Below are 14976 nucleotides of genomic sequence, written 5' to 3'. Positions count from 1 at the left end.
CCTCCCGAACAAGTAGAGGGACCAACTTCGGCGGAAGTCGCGGTGACAGTTTGATGTATATGAGGATGTGAATCCAGTTGCAGCACTGGAAGTATTTGTACAATTATTAATGCCAATAGTTTTTATGAGAAATATTAATATCCTAACCCTAAACCTAACCCTAACCCTAATTGTAACCCTAACCCTAAACCTAACCCCGAAACTGAAAATAGCCTTTTTCCTTGTTGGGACCAGCGAAATGTCCCAACTGTCTGAATTGTCCTTTTCTACTATCCTTGTGATGATTTCTGATCCCCACAAGGATAGTAAAACCAAAAACACACACACACACACACACACACACACACACACACACACACACACACACACACACACACACACACACACACACACACACACACACACACACACACACACACATCAGATGAATGAGAGAGAATCAAGAGGGACTGAGAGAGGCCCCATTCACCACGGTCATTACTCCACAGAGTCAGAGCGCATTGTGGGAAAAGAACGAGGCACTGGAGCGTCTCCGACACGTGGGACAGAGAGCTGGTATTCACAGAGCCTGAACACAAAAACGCACACACACAGAACACAGATAATTGGGTTCACAAAAGACAGACACTGGCCACTTCAGGCTTGTTTATCCAGTCTCAGTCTCAGCCAGCACCCAACCAGCATATGAACAGACTAACAGACTGAGTGACTGACTGCTATACCCACTGGTGCTTTACTACTCAGGGAGAGGGGCTGTTTGTGAAGTGATTTTGTTGTGAAGTGATTTTGTGTGTGCGTGCGTGCGTGCGTGTGTATAGGTGTTTGTCTGTCTGTCTCAGACCTGCATGGAACGCCTGAGAACAGAGTCTGCCCCTCCCTGCTGGGTCCCACACACACAGAGAGGAGCTGGCAGTGGTTCATGTGTTTCGCAGAAACCATTGTGATGCTGATCAAGCTTTTTTTTTTACCTCTGCAGTGGAGCAAAGCTATTCTGGCTCTTAACCAGAGTCTCTCTCTCTCTCTCTCTCTCACATGCACGCAAAAACACACACGCGTGCACGTTCCCATAAACCACATCTCAGAAGGATCATTCCTCTACCAAACACACATATGCAGGATCGCAGAAAGACCAAACTGAGAATACCTCAACAAGACAGTGTAATCTTCTCTCTCCTCCCCACACAACCACTTGACTGCAGTCAGTAACTGCTGACAGACAGCTGTGTGTCGCATAAACAAGCCTCGCCCTGCAATACTGGCAGACCGCTCCAAACAGCCCAAACGTGACCCTGTCTGTTTTCAAATGAGCGTCCTGAGAACTTCACAGGAAGTCACACGCACGCACACACAAACACACACAGCCATGCAGTGTTGATGTAAATACTGTATTTGCTGTCATCACCTGCTACTGTTGTTGTCGTGCTCTCTCTCCTCATCAGTGCTCATGTCGATGGTGAACATGTCCTCATCCTCTGAGTACTCCCCACTCTCCTCCCGTCTCCCTCCTCCGCTTTCCCGTGCCTTCCTCCTCCTTTTCCTCCTCTTCTTCATCATCATCCCTCCTTCCCCTCCTCCTCCTCCTGTGGTCTGCTGGGAGCCCAGGGTCTGGACCTGGAGGGAGGCGGGGTCAGAGAGGCGGGACACACCCCTCCCCAGCTGAGCTTCCATTAGCTCCGCCCCCTGGGACACGATAGGAGACGTCGCCAGGTATGATGGAACCACTTCCTGTTGGAGACGGGAAACAGGAAGTGAGGTCATGATGAAACGTAAATGGATTGTTAAGTAAGAATTAGCCATGGAAATGGCAATCAGTAGAAATACATGTTCATATTTGATATTAAGAATAACATTAATCTTTTCACTCCCTCCTAATCTTCAGGGTACACCAGGTGACTAGGCTCTCTGCAGTAGCAGTGCGTGGGTAAAATCAATGGGGAAGCCAGGGGAAAAAAGCCATATTACAACCTATGCGTTATGATCATTTAGTTGTTTGCTGCACTATAAGACCCCTTTCCAGTACACGACATACTGACGTCACTCACATATGCGCGCAACTCTTGGCTGCAGTAAGAAACGAATCGCTATCTGCGCCCATTTAACATAGCCTTTATGCTTTACTTCCAAAAAAATATCACTTTTTGGGGTTCTCAGACACTTACGATGATGTTTTGATTCTTGCTCGAACAGTTGCTAAGATTACATTTGGTTGTGATCTTTGCAAAATAACAATTTTGGATGCAGCAGTTGGTAGCTAGAATGCTAACGCTCATTGACATAGGCTGTAGCAAAAGCTAGCCAAAGAACCATTTTACTGGTTTTAGTTGAAGTGTTTTTTTAAATATAATGCATTTGCTTTGCAATGATGACACAAACATTATATTAAGCAGAACATTCATACGAGCCTTAAAATCCAATTATAATAAGTAGTGTGAAATGCACTCGTAAGCAAATTGTAAATAGAGGCTTCTTTGCTGGAGTTCTATAAGAACTCTCCCGTGTTCTGCCACCAACTTGTGCTCATCGCCCTCATGCGCCAATGTTTGCGAACACAGAAAGGGTCTATAACCCGTTAGTTCATACGCAACCGTGATAAGGCTGAGACAAGAAGAAGACAACAGTCACAGTCGGCAGAATAAATTCAACCACACATTTGTTTCATCACAAAACCAGACAGGAACATCTGTCCGGTGAAGTCCACAAAGCATATTGCATGTAACAAACATGACCTACAGCATGGTCAAGCAAGTTAATGTTAACTATTAGAACCACGGAGAGTTACCACAGGTCACAAAAAAACAAGGGCTGCCTCTGCTAACGTCAGTCCAGCACCACTTGGTCTAAGCACCAGCTTGGTCTAATACAGGGACAACTTAAAGATACCAAAAACGATTTAGTCCAATCAATGTAAGCTATATATCATGTGGCTGTTCGTATGGTACTGATTTCTACGTGTGTGTGTGTGTGCAAGTAGAAAAAAACATATTGACTCACCCTACTTGCAGAGGAATGCCAATACCTTTCTCCTCTATTTCATGTTGCCAAAACGGTCTACTCCTAGCTACATATTGACCTTCCATCCTCTCAGACCAGGGGCACATTGTATGATTTTATGGTTGGATCAGAATAACCGTTATAATCATTGGCAGGTACACCAAGTCCAAATAACCATCTCTGTCCATGGTGTATTTAGTAAAGGGAAGATTTTAGCTAGCTAGCCACCGGAGGGCAAAGACAACGAGATTTAACAATTGACGTTTTACTTTGGACTTGATGTGATATGTGTGAAGCCAAATCCAAACTGGCTTCCCTTTACACTTTTTTTGGTGTACCAGGACCATTCACAGTTCAGCTCGCTCAGTTTAGCTCAACCCTGACTGGATATTCTTTGAAAAAAGTTATCAAGGGATGCCCTTGCATTCAATGCTAGTGTCATACTATTTTTGACCAGACAGCATCAGATAGATGCGCTACACATAATGAGACAGAGGGGTGCTGTTTCACTCAGTCTGAAGCTTTCTCCTGTGAGATACATTCAGCCACTTGCGAATTGAAGGACACAGAGAGGCTTAATGAAACACAGAGAGGCTTAATGAAACACAGAGAGGATTAATGAAACACAGAGAGGCTTGCTCCTCTTCAGATGAGAAGGAGAACGAACGTTACACCTACAATGTGATTTTCTGGATTTTTTTTCTCATTTTGTCTGTCATAGTTGAAGTGTACCTATGATGAAAATTACAACTTGCACAATTGGTGGCTGACTAAATACTTTTTTGCCCCACTGTAGATATTCCATTAAAGTTCAGCCATTTCCAGCTACAATAGTAATTTACAACATTAACATTAACAACACTGTATTTCTGATCAATTTGATTTTTTTTAAATCCCATTTTCTCCCCAATGTTCGTGGTATCCAATCGCTAGTAATTACTATCTTGTCTCATCGCTACAACTCCCGTACGGGCTCGGGAGAGACGAAGGTTGAAAGCCATGCGTCCTGCGTCCTCCGAAGCACAACCCAACCAAGCCGCACTGCTTCTTAACACAGCGCGCCTCCAACCCGGAAGCCAGCCGCACCAATGTGTCGGAGGAAACACCGTGTACCTGGCCCCCTTGGTTAGCGCGCACTGCGCCCGGCCCGCGACAGGAGTCGCTGAAGCGCGATGAGACAAGGATATCCCTACCGGCCAAACCCTCCCTAACCCGGACAACGCTATGCCAATTGTGCGTCGCCCCACGGACCTCCCGGTCGCGGCCGGCTGCGACAGAGCCTGGGCGCGAACCCAGAGACTCTGGTGGCGCAGTTAGCACTGCGATGCAGTGCCGTAGACCACTGCGCCACCCGGGAGGCCCAATTTGAAATTATTTTAATGAACATTTTCTTTAAATTTTCTTTAAAAAACAAGGACATTTCTAAGTGACCCCAAACTTTTGAACGGTAGTGTATATATATTGAAATATATTTTCCTTTATTATTTCCCCTAACCCTACCGTCCCTACCCTAATTGGAGAAAACTAACGGACAACTCTTAGGCTTCTACTCTTAGGCTTCTACTTCCAGTTTATACATACTATATACATTTTACAGACACAGTATATTTTACAATAGTTGTCTTTTGTTTGTTTTTAGTCCCATCCTTCAGCTCCACTCAACCCCTCCCATCTATCTCTAAACACCATCCAGTTCTATTTGCCATATATTTTTCAACTGTGCTGTGATTTTGTATATTATTTTTTATATTATTAAACGATTGACTATGACTTTTTATATCACCCAGCAGTGCTATTTGCAGAGTTAGCACGAGGTAAATGTTGCAATTCTTCAGCTGCTCCTAAACCTGCAACCAAAAACAAGCTACATATGGACAGTTCCAAAACAAATTATCTAATGATTCTGTCTCTTCGCAGCAAAATCTGCACAGCTGGGATAGTTGTATCCCCCATATTATAACATTCTATTGGCTGCAAGAATTTTGTAATGCTGCAATTAGTTGGTTGTAATAGCTGCATGTGTGACATAACTCCATCAGTCCTATTTATGATATAATTTACAAAGAGTAAAAAATATTGTTTTTTTTATCAGTTAGTATATTTGAGTTTAACCATAATATTTGTTGTAATAGTTATTCTGTCTTTTCTGATGGATTAAACTGAAATTGCAACCAAATTTTTATGGCGATATTTTAGAGATTATTTCATTTTCAAATAACCAAAAGTGAGAGGTTGTAATCTGAATAATGGGAAAAAGGCCATTATGATTTGGATTACAACTCCTTAACTGCCTTGACTTACCTTTTGCCTGCCCCTTGTAATATAATAAACTCTGAGAGTCGTACTATCCGGCTCTTGTGTCTGTATCTGGGTCTTAGCCTTGATACATTACAGAACATGGGGTGAGATATTCTTACTAATCTGCTAGAGACCCAGTTCAGATTTAAGTATAACTTTTGTATGACTGAAGCCTTTAGTGAGAGGTCTAATGCTTTAATATTTAATCATTTCTGCCCTCCGAATTCATATTCATTATATAAATAGGCCCGTTTAATTTTGTCTGGCTTGCCGTTCCAAATAAAATAAAATATTAATTTAAAAAACAAGTTGCTAGGTGTAGGCAAGGCCATAAGCAAATAGGTAAACTGGGATATGACTAAAGAGTTCATCAGGGTGATTTTACCACAAATAGACAGGTATTTACATACTAGCAACAAGTGAAAGTGCCCAGATAGAAATATTGTATTCGAGGCTGTAATCGCTGCCAAAGGTGATTCAACAAAGTACTGAGTAAAGTGTCTGAATACTTATGTAAATGTAATATTTCAGTAAAAAAAATTAATAATATTTTTTTCATTGTCATTATGGGTTATTGAGTGTAGATTATTAAGAGACAAAAAAATGATTTAATCCATTTTAGAATAAGGCTGTAACGTAACAAAATGTGGAAAAAGTCAAGATTTCTGAATATTTTCTGAATGCACTTTACATAGATGAACGATTCACGACAGACTGGAACCCCTTTAACTCAGTTTTGTTTGTACAGCTTGTTTGGCCAGCGTTGTGTCAAGGTTCACACTGACCGTGTACAGAAAGTAGTCCATCACAATATTTTCACACTGATCTTTGTCGATAGCCCTTGTTAAATTCAGGGCAGCAATGTTTTTGAGAGCAGTAGCAACACATGGCTAATATTATATCTTTCAAAAAAAGCTGCGGTAGCAAGGATTAGCTATACTGTACATACTGAGCAGCTCCTCTTATAGACAGAAGCATGCTACATGGCAGACCAATCCAAACTCATCTCTCAGCATTATATCCATTATATCAGCCAATCATGGCTAGCTGGAAGGTTCCTCGCTTTTTCAGTGGCTAAACCAAATAGGCTCATGAGTCAACAACTTTATTCGTATTTACAGATGGCATACACGTTTGTTATTAAGGCACATGAAAGTTCACATGTTCCAGAAGGCATTTCTGCCACAAAAAAAACAAACGCATTTTGATAAAAAAAATGATGTTTACGTTAAAATGCCTCTCTTGTGAAGTAGTGACATGTGACATACGCCTAGCTTCCTGAAACGGGTCACATATGCTATCTGCGGTAAATTTGGCTTGTGGGCCCCCTGAAGGTCGAGGGCCCTGGGCACACGCCCTGCGTGCCCATTCGGTAATCCGGCCCTGGAGAGAGGGGGGTAGGAGGGGTAGTTTAGAGCTTGGCTAGGCGCCACTGCCAGTGCAAATGGGTTCTTTGACACTGTTATCGTTGATCCTGCCACGTTCAGATAATCTGAAAACCTAGGAGGGAGAGAGAGTAGGAGAGAGAGATAGAGCCGTACATTGATACCTCAGTGCTCTCCCCTACCACGTATACGGTAGAGACGGGGAATCAGGGGGAGGACAGACTCCTCAGCCGTGTGTGTGTGTGGACTGTGCATAAATAGAGTTGTTTTTTCAGTGGGGCGTTGGAGGGACAGCTAAGTTTAGGAGGGAGATTATTCCCAGAGGGCTAGGAGAAACAAGAGCTTTACAGTCCAACCAAGACACACACTGTAAAATGAAGAGCCAACTGGATGTGGAAAAGATACACAGTCACTGTCAGGAAAATAGAAGCTCTACAGTGATTCTTTGTTATTAAGAAGGAACATGTTTCTGCCTGAAAGAGGGGCATAGACTAGGGCAGAGAGGAGGAGGAGAGAGGAGGGAGGAGAGAGAAGAATAGTGGAGGGAGAAGTGAGGAGGGGGAGAAAAGAGAGGAGAAGAGTGGAGGGAGAAGTGAGGAGGGGGAGAAAAGAGAGGAGAAGAGTGGAGGGAGAAGTGAGAAGGGGGGAGAAAAGAGAGAAGAAGGGGGAGGGAGACGTGAGGAGGGGGGAGAAAAGAGAGAAGAGTGGATGGAGAAGTGAGGAGAGGGGAGAAAAGAGAGAAGAAGGGGGAGAGAGACGTGAGGAGGGGGGAGAAAAGAGAGAAGAAGGGGGAGGGAGACGTGAGGAGGGGGGAGAAAAGAGAGGAGAAGAGTGGAGGGAGAAGTAACAAATGGGAGAAAAGTGAGGAGAAGAGTGGAGGGAGAAGTGAGGAGGGGGAGAAAAGAGAGGAGAAGAGTGGAGGGAGAAACGAGGAGGGGGGAGAAAAGAGAGAAGAGTGGAGGGAGAAGTGAGGAGGGGGAAGAAAAGAGAGAAGAGTGGAGGGAGAAGTGAGGAGGGGGGAGAAAAGAGAGAAGAGTGGAGGGAGAAGTGAGGAGGGGGAGAAAAGAGAGGAGACGAGTGGAGGGAGAAGTGAAGAGGGAGGGGGGAGAGGAGAAGAGTGGAGGGAGAAGTGAGGAGGGGGGAGAAAAGAGAGAAGAGTGGAGGGAGAAGTGAGGAGGGGGGAGAAAAGAGAGGAGAAGAGTGGAGGGAGAAGTGAGGAGGGGGGAGAAAAGAGAGGAGAAGACTGGAGGGAGAAGTGAGGAGAAGAGAGGAGAAGAGAGGAGAGAGGAAAGGTTGTAGCAGGGAAAAGTCTGGTGAGGTGAGGAGAGGGGTGGAAGGAGACAGAAGGAGAGGAGAGAGCAGAGAGGAGAGAGGAAAGGTTGCAGCAGGGAAACGTGAGGCGAGGTGAGGAGAGGGGTGGAAGGAGACAGAAGGAGAGGAGAGAGCAGAGAGGAGAGAGGAAAAGACAGAAGTAAAGAGGAGAGGTTGTATCAGGAAAGAGGGGTGGAGGGAAATGGGACCATGGTATGGATCGGGAGTCTGACTCAGACAGTCACGACAGCCCAATTAATCTAAACCCCAGATTATGACAGCTCTGTTTTAATCCCCTTACTGGAGAAATATCATCCCTTCATCATTTCCCTCTCCTCCTCTCTCCTGCGTGATGTTATAACTAAAGGCTGGGAGCTGGGTGTAGCAGCTACTCTGAGAGCTCAGAGAGCCACATACTAGACGAATAAATGATTGACAATAAGAACACACATCTGTAGACTGTACTTCAAACAAAACGATTCAGTCTGGCATTTCCCCCTACTAATGGTTACGAATTGACTTTCAATTTGCGGATCGTAGTAAATGTCATCTATTAAAAGATTCTTTCTCTCCTCCTGTCGTCTGTATCTGCATAAGACGGTGCCACAAAGTGGCAAAAACACTATTTAGTACGCATGGCTTAGTGTGTGTGTGTGTGTGTGTGTGTGTGTGTGTGTGTGTGTGTGTGTGTGTGTGTGTGTGTGTGTGTGTGTGTGTGTGTGTGTGTGTGTGTGTGTGTGTGTGTGTGTGTGTGTGTGTGTGTGTGTAAGCATGACTGTTGCATCACTTCATACTGTGCGAGATCACATCACTGAGATTCTGCCTGAAACCTTTTTGGCATGAACCCGTGACCTTTTCATAGATTCTTCATGGTTCTTGGCCGGGCTGTGTGTGTGGCCTTGGCGGGGCAAGGGGTCCATTCTGTTCCCGTCCTGTCTAGGATCCAGTTACAGCATGTGTCCTCACGGTTTGTTTCCAAAAAGCACCGTTCACATTACTGAACACGCACCAAGTCAGTCTAACAGGGTTGGATATGTTTCCTCATGCCACTGCAATATTTCTGTATTTCTATTGGTTGGTTCGAGTCAGGTGTCAATAAGGTGTTATGTGATTGGCTACGCTTGCAGCTAGGGGGAGATTGCGAACGTCAATTCTTCCCTGTTTGATATTGACATGAAAGCGGTGGGTCACGTTCCTGATATAGGAAATGTAAATAGTGAACTCGTACACATTGTAAATACGTAAATAGAATGCACTATTTCAGAAACTGACCCACCGCTTGCATATATATATATATATTATTTGCATGCTAAAAAATGAATCACTAATCTACAGCCTTCAGCATACTGTTGTCCTGCACCTCTAATGTGTTTCCTTGTGTCTTTCATCAGAATAAACACCAATCAATCGGGACCGCTGGCTGTACAGTCCTTTCTTTAAAAACACAACGCCAGAGAGTTAAGAAGTACGATCACATGTTACATCAATTCACTAAGCTACTTCTTCTACTCTCTCTCTCCCTTTCTTTCACTCTCTCTCTCTCTCTCCCTTTCTTTCACTCTCTCTCTCTTTTGGTTTTGTCCTGAGTGACATTTAGCACATGTTGTCCTGTGAACAATATGGGTGCTGTTTCTAGCCATGGTTCTGTGTGTGTGTATGTGTGTGTGTGTGTGTGTGTGCATGTCACACGGTACGTACCTGTGTGTTCTCTGTCTCCTTGACGAAGAAGGCTTCTCCGTTCTCCCCCAGCTTCATTTGTAGACTCACAGGCTCTCCATTGATTTCTATGTCCACCTGATACACAGAGGAAACCAGCCATCACTATAGCTCTCTATCCCACTCTATCTCTCTCTCTCTCTTTCCTCCGCTCCACCCTCAATCACTTTCTTTCCTCTGCTCTACATTTCATGTCTCTCTGTATTCCCCATCTCCATCGTCATCTAAAAACGTTCTCTGTTTCCCGGCATTTATCTCTGTCTCTCCACCATCTCTCCCATCCAACTCTCCTTCTATCTTTTACATTTTATTTAAAAAATGGATCTATTTTCTATATTTTCTATCTTTCTCTCATCTCTTTCTCTTTCTCTCATTCTCTCTCTGGTAATTTCCATTTCAAACTGAGCCAGGATGACCCCCCCCCTCCTCCCTCCCTCTTGCCAGTACTGTTAACACCCATCACTCTCTATTACCCTATGTCCTCTGCCCCAGTGCCCCTTTACCCAGATCCCACCCCCCCCCCCCATTCCCTTATCCTCTCACCACTTTCTCACGGGAGCGCAGCACTCCCATCTTGCCGAAGCGGACGTGGAAGGGCGAGCACTGCAGGGTGCCGTCGGGCTGCCGTACCACGATGACATCGATGCAGCCTGAAAGAGTGGCCGGGTTCAGGCCCCGGTACAGCTCCTTCACCTGCACAAACACCTGGCCCGCCAACTGGCCCACGTAGTTCATGGTCTGAGACTGAGGGAGGGTGGAGGGGGAGAGAGGAAGAGAGAAATACATCAAATCTCTCAAATCTCTCAAATACATCAGAACCTCATTGAAACACGTGCCTGCACTCTGCATATCACGCACTGACACGCACTGACACACACATGCACTTGGGGCACAGTGCCCTCTGCTGCACTGGCATCTGGCAGGGGATTAATCAGCATGCCAGTGTCTCAGTCACAGGCGGGCAGCAACACTAATGTCCTCTAATTACCAACAGGGCCCTGGGGAGGGAGAGGAAACCATTTCACTGGAGGCTCAATGTGAACGAAGTTAGGATTCAGACCGAATTATTCATGTAGGATAGACAAAAGACGATTCGCTAACAGTGAAAAAAGACAGAGACAACATGTTCTGTAGAAGTCTTAGCCACACACCTACAATTATTTTGGTGCAAATCTCCCTTTGACATGTGTGCATGGTTTACGTGGAAGTCAGAGTTAAAGATGCACGCCAGGATCTTAAGCACAACAAATGTGTAACATATAGTACGAACTGGATTCGTAACATATCGTACCAATTGCACAAAAAAAAATTGTAATATGTTTTGCAGGAAGTAACATATCACACCAAATGGATGACGTAGTACACAATTTGATGACATGGTACACAAAAAAACGGGGACCACTTTTGGCTGATTAGAGACCACTTTCAAAACTACTGAGGTTTGATAGCACATCTATAAGTAAGTGGGTTTCAAGATCGATTTTGTCCCTAAAAGTGCAAGAGGGAGAACGACATCTCTTCTCACTAAACAGTGAGTTAACTTTGTTGGCTGTAAACTCTCCTCTTATTATCCCCGACTCAGTTTCTGCTGAGTCAAGTCTAGCACGCGCACACACACGTGCCTTCTGGACAGATGACTTAATATCCTGGCAGTTCTCCTGACCAATGATCATTATTTCGTAACACCTCTCAATTACCAGGCTCTCAGAGAGGGCTATCTATCTAATAGACTGTACAGACATCATCAACCACAGAGAGACAGACCTACTATGTGTTTTCTTTATGCCTGGGCACCTGATACTCTTTGTTCAAGGACGAATAGAACAGGCAAAGATAAATAGACGTTGGAGAAGAGATATATTGAGGTATAGTATAGCTGTTTGAGTCTATGAATCCTGTTTTTCACATTGTTGTCATTTTCTGAAAACGTTTTTGAATTAGCTTCTGAAACTAACAGGTCTAATCTTTGCACTCGATCAAACAGTAAATCTTAGACTAAGATACCTTAAACAGTACTCAAGTACTCAGGTAGGTGCAGTGAAATGTGTTGTTTTACAGGGTCAAGGCCTTGCTCAAAGGCACATCAACAGATTTTTCACCTTGTCGGCTCGGGTATTCAAACAAGCAACCTTTCGATTACTGGCCCAAAACTCTAAACGCTAGGCTACCTGCCACCCTAAACCCAGTATCAGTGGCATTTCAGGAAAATGACATGATTACCCAACCCCCACTCCCCACACGTTCTGCCATCCCCACTAATACAAAACACAGGGGAACAGGGGAACTCATTCAGCTCAAGAGTTTCCTCCACTTCCCCCTCAAGGACATGAACCTGCTTCCTGGTTTCCAACCAATCAAAAGACACACAGTATTGGCCCAGGGTATTACCCACAGTAAAATACACTACACTCACAATACAATGTCAGCTCTGGGTAGAAGTACAGGCACATAGGATCAACTCATACCTTCTGCAAATCATGAAGGTGGGACCACAAACCTGAGATCGGGAGTAACTTAGTCCTACTCCACAATGTAACACACATTTCATATTAGTATAACCCAGAGAAACTCAGAGTTGCAGAAAGACCGATTTTTACCATGTCAGCTCAGGGATTCGATCCAGCAACCATTCAGTTACGGCCCCAACGCTCTAACCACTAGGGTACCTGTCTCCCCTTGTTAACTAGCTCCATTAACTGCACCTAGTTTATCATCTTATCTCACTTTACAGACAGCACACACGCACAAAAGCATGCACGCACAAACACAGGACGGACACACACAGGACGGAATCAAACACACAACAGATCAACAACAGTCCCATTGGCAGAGGATCTTATTTATATCCAGTGGTGGGAAAAGTACTCAATTGACATTGACTTGAGTAAAAGTTAAAATACCTTAATAGAAAATGACTCAAGTAAAAGTGAAAGTCACCCAGTACTTGAGTAAAAGTCTAAAAGTATTTGGTTTTAAATATACTTAAGTATCAAAAGTAAAAGTATAAATTATTTCAAATTCCTTATATTAAGCAAACCAGACAATGTTTGTTCTTGTTTTTTTAATTTACAGAATTTGACCATTTTCCTGTCCTGCTAAGCATTCAAAATGTAATGAGTACTTTGGGGTGTCAGGGAAAATGTTTGGAGTAAAAAGTACAGTATTTTCTTTAGGAATGTAGTGAAGCAAAAGAAAAAGCTGTCAAAAATATAAATAGTAAAGTACAGATATCAACAACAAAAAATACGTAAGTAGTACTTTAAAGTAGGCCTATTTTTAATTTAAGGAAAACTATTATTGTTCATTAGTCCACTGTTGATACAGTCCCAAAATGTTTTCTTGTCAAGTTTTCTAGATATTGGATTTTAAAGAAGCAAATTGCCACTTGCCACATCATCATGATAATGCAAAATACTTTTTTCCTTCTTGAATGTTAAGTACTTTACTCCTAGTGGTTAGAGCATTGGGCCAGTAACCGAAAGGCTGCTGGATCAAATCCCCGATCTGACAAGGTAAACATCTGTTGTTCTGCCCATGGACAAGGCAGTTAACCCACTGTTCCCCAGGCGCCGAAGACGTGGATGGCGATTAACGCAGCACCCCGCACCTCTCTGATTCAGAGGGGTTGGGTTAAATGCGGAAGATGCATTCAGTTGTACAAATGACTAGGTATCCCCTTTCCCACGGAGTAGAAGTCATGCCACTTCCCATCCAAAGATGTCTGGCAGTCAAGGTTTCCAAATAAAATGGCCATGAACTGGGTAGAGAACATATTCAGGTGGCAAATTTTTGTTCAACACTGGTCCTCATCAACTGAAAGTATATTAAATATATTCTAGGTTAATTGCGAGATATGCTGATGCATATGTAACCGATGGGAAATGGCTAGCTAGTTAGCGGTGGTGCGCGCTAATAGTGTTTCAATCGGTGACGTCACTCGCTCTGAGACCTGAAGTAGTTGTTCCCCTTGCTCTGCAAGGGCCGTGGCTTTTGTGGCGCGATGGGTAACGATGCTTGGTGGGTGTCAGTTGTCTATGTGTGCAGAGGGTCCCTGGTTCAAGGCAAGGAGAGGGACGCAAGCTATACTGTTACACATAATACAGCTACTGTAGCAGACGACAAGCATGACCTAACACAAACAGCTGTTTATATAAAACACCGCGGACACAGGATCCATTCCGACCAGTTTAGAATGCGTAAATAGATACTTTGTGAAAATGAGCCGTTGTTTATGACCATAGCCTATTTCAATCTCCATTGCACCAACGCAATTATGAACGCAATTATGAAGTGTAGGTTATATGTGCTTGCCTGGCAATTGATTCATATAAAAAAGGAAACAATAATAACACATGCAGAGATGATCTGGGTGCAGCTATCTGTCGATAAGAAATTACACAGAAATTAGAAGAATATCATAGATATTCATAGCCTAGGATTCACAATCATATTCATACGTACATTATTGACGACGAATTGTCGGTTCAGAGTATTTTAGCCATTCAAATGTCTTCCGCTGTATCGGTAAATCTGCGTTTCTTATTCCAATTCAACTATTACATTGTAATAGCGAACGGAACCTTTCCGTCATTTGATCTTCCGCTTGGCGGTGTGCTAAAGTGCTGTGCAGATACTCCTCTTGTCACTGGAGAGAAAAACAACCCTCCCTATAGTCGGCTGGTGACGTAGCACGGCGTAAAACCCTCCATGGGAACCAATGGTAGAACCCCGCAGCCCACACATAACAGTACTGGCCCACTAGCTACAAAGTAGCACGTGTATTGGACAGTGTCGTTTTTAAAGCTCAGAACAGTAGGCTAACCCATATAGGCTATAATTTCTTCAGTTGAAGAGGTGAATTCACATATTTTCCGAATGTTAAAAGCGAGGTGACACCCCCCTCGGGTGTAGTCCAGTTGGCAGACTAAAAGTCATTGTGTAATGTCCTCCACAGATGTAAGAAGATATTCATATAAGTGTAAATATCACCAGGGTTATGGAGAAGACAGCTGTTGGTGAGGTGACTCCTTCATCCAATAGCAAAGCTTCTTTGCTTACGTACTATGTCTTGTCAGCAATGACATGATATAACCTGCTACAGAAGCCAGCCTGTATATATGGTTGCATGCCTGGCAGGGTTGGGTAGGTTACTTTCTAAATGTAATCTGTTACTAGTTACCTGTCCAAAATTGTAAATCAATAACATCATTTCTGGATCAGCCAAACTCAGTAACGTAATCTGTTTACTTTCCGCTACTTTTTGATTACTTTCCCC

General features: G+C 43.8%; 1 protein-coding gene across 3 annotated transcripts in view; it reads right to left on the bottom strand.

Annotated features, from left to right (window-relative positions):
- Positions 1-14532, bottom strand: part of LOC120023754 (phosphatidate phosphatase LPIN1-like) — a 34452-nt gene extending 19920 nt beyond the window's left edge. Inside the window, exons 1-4 of one of the 3 annotated variants that reach the window (XM_038967844.1) lie at positions 14163-14532; positions 10245-10445; positions 9684-9779; positions 1403-1725 (exon numbers count right to left, since the gene is read on the bottom strand). In XM_038967844.1, coding sequence (XP_038823772.1) covers positions 1403-1725; positions 9684-9779; positions 10245-10436 — 611 coding nt within the window. In that variant the 5' untranslated portion in view covers positions 10437-10445; positions 14163-14532. The remainder of the gene's footprint in view (positions 1-1402; positions 1726-9683; positions 9780-10244; positions 10446-14162) is intronic. The other 2 variants (XM_038967843.1, XM_038967842.1) reach the window with 2 other exon arrangements.
- Between the last annotated feature and the right edge of the window lie 444 nt (positions 14533-14976).

Source organism: Salvelinus namaycush, chromosome 28 (assembly GCF_016432855.1).
Source record: "Salvelinus namaycush isolate Seneca chromosome 28, SaNama_1.0, whole genome shotgun sequence".
Lineage (NCBI taxonomy): Eukaryota > Metazoa > Chordata > Actinopteri > Salmoniformes > Salmonidae > Salvelinus > Salvelinus namaycush.
This window is presented reverse-complemented; position numbering and strand designations above follow the sequence as displayed.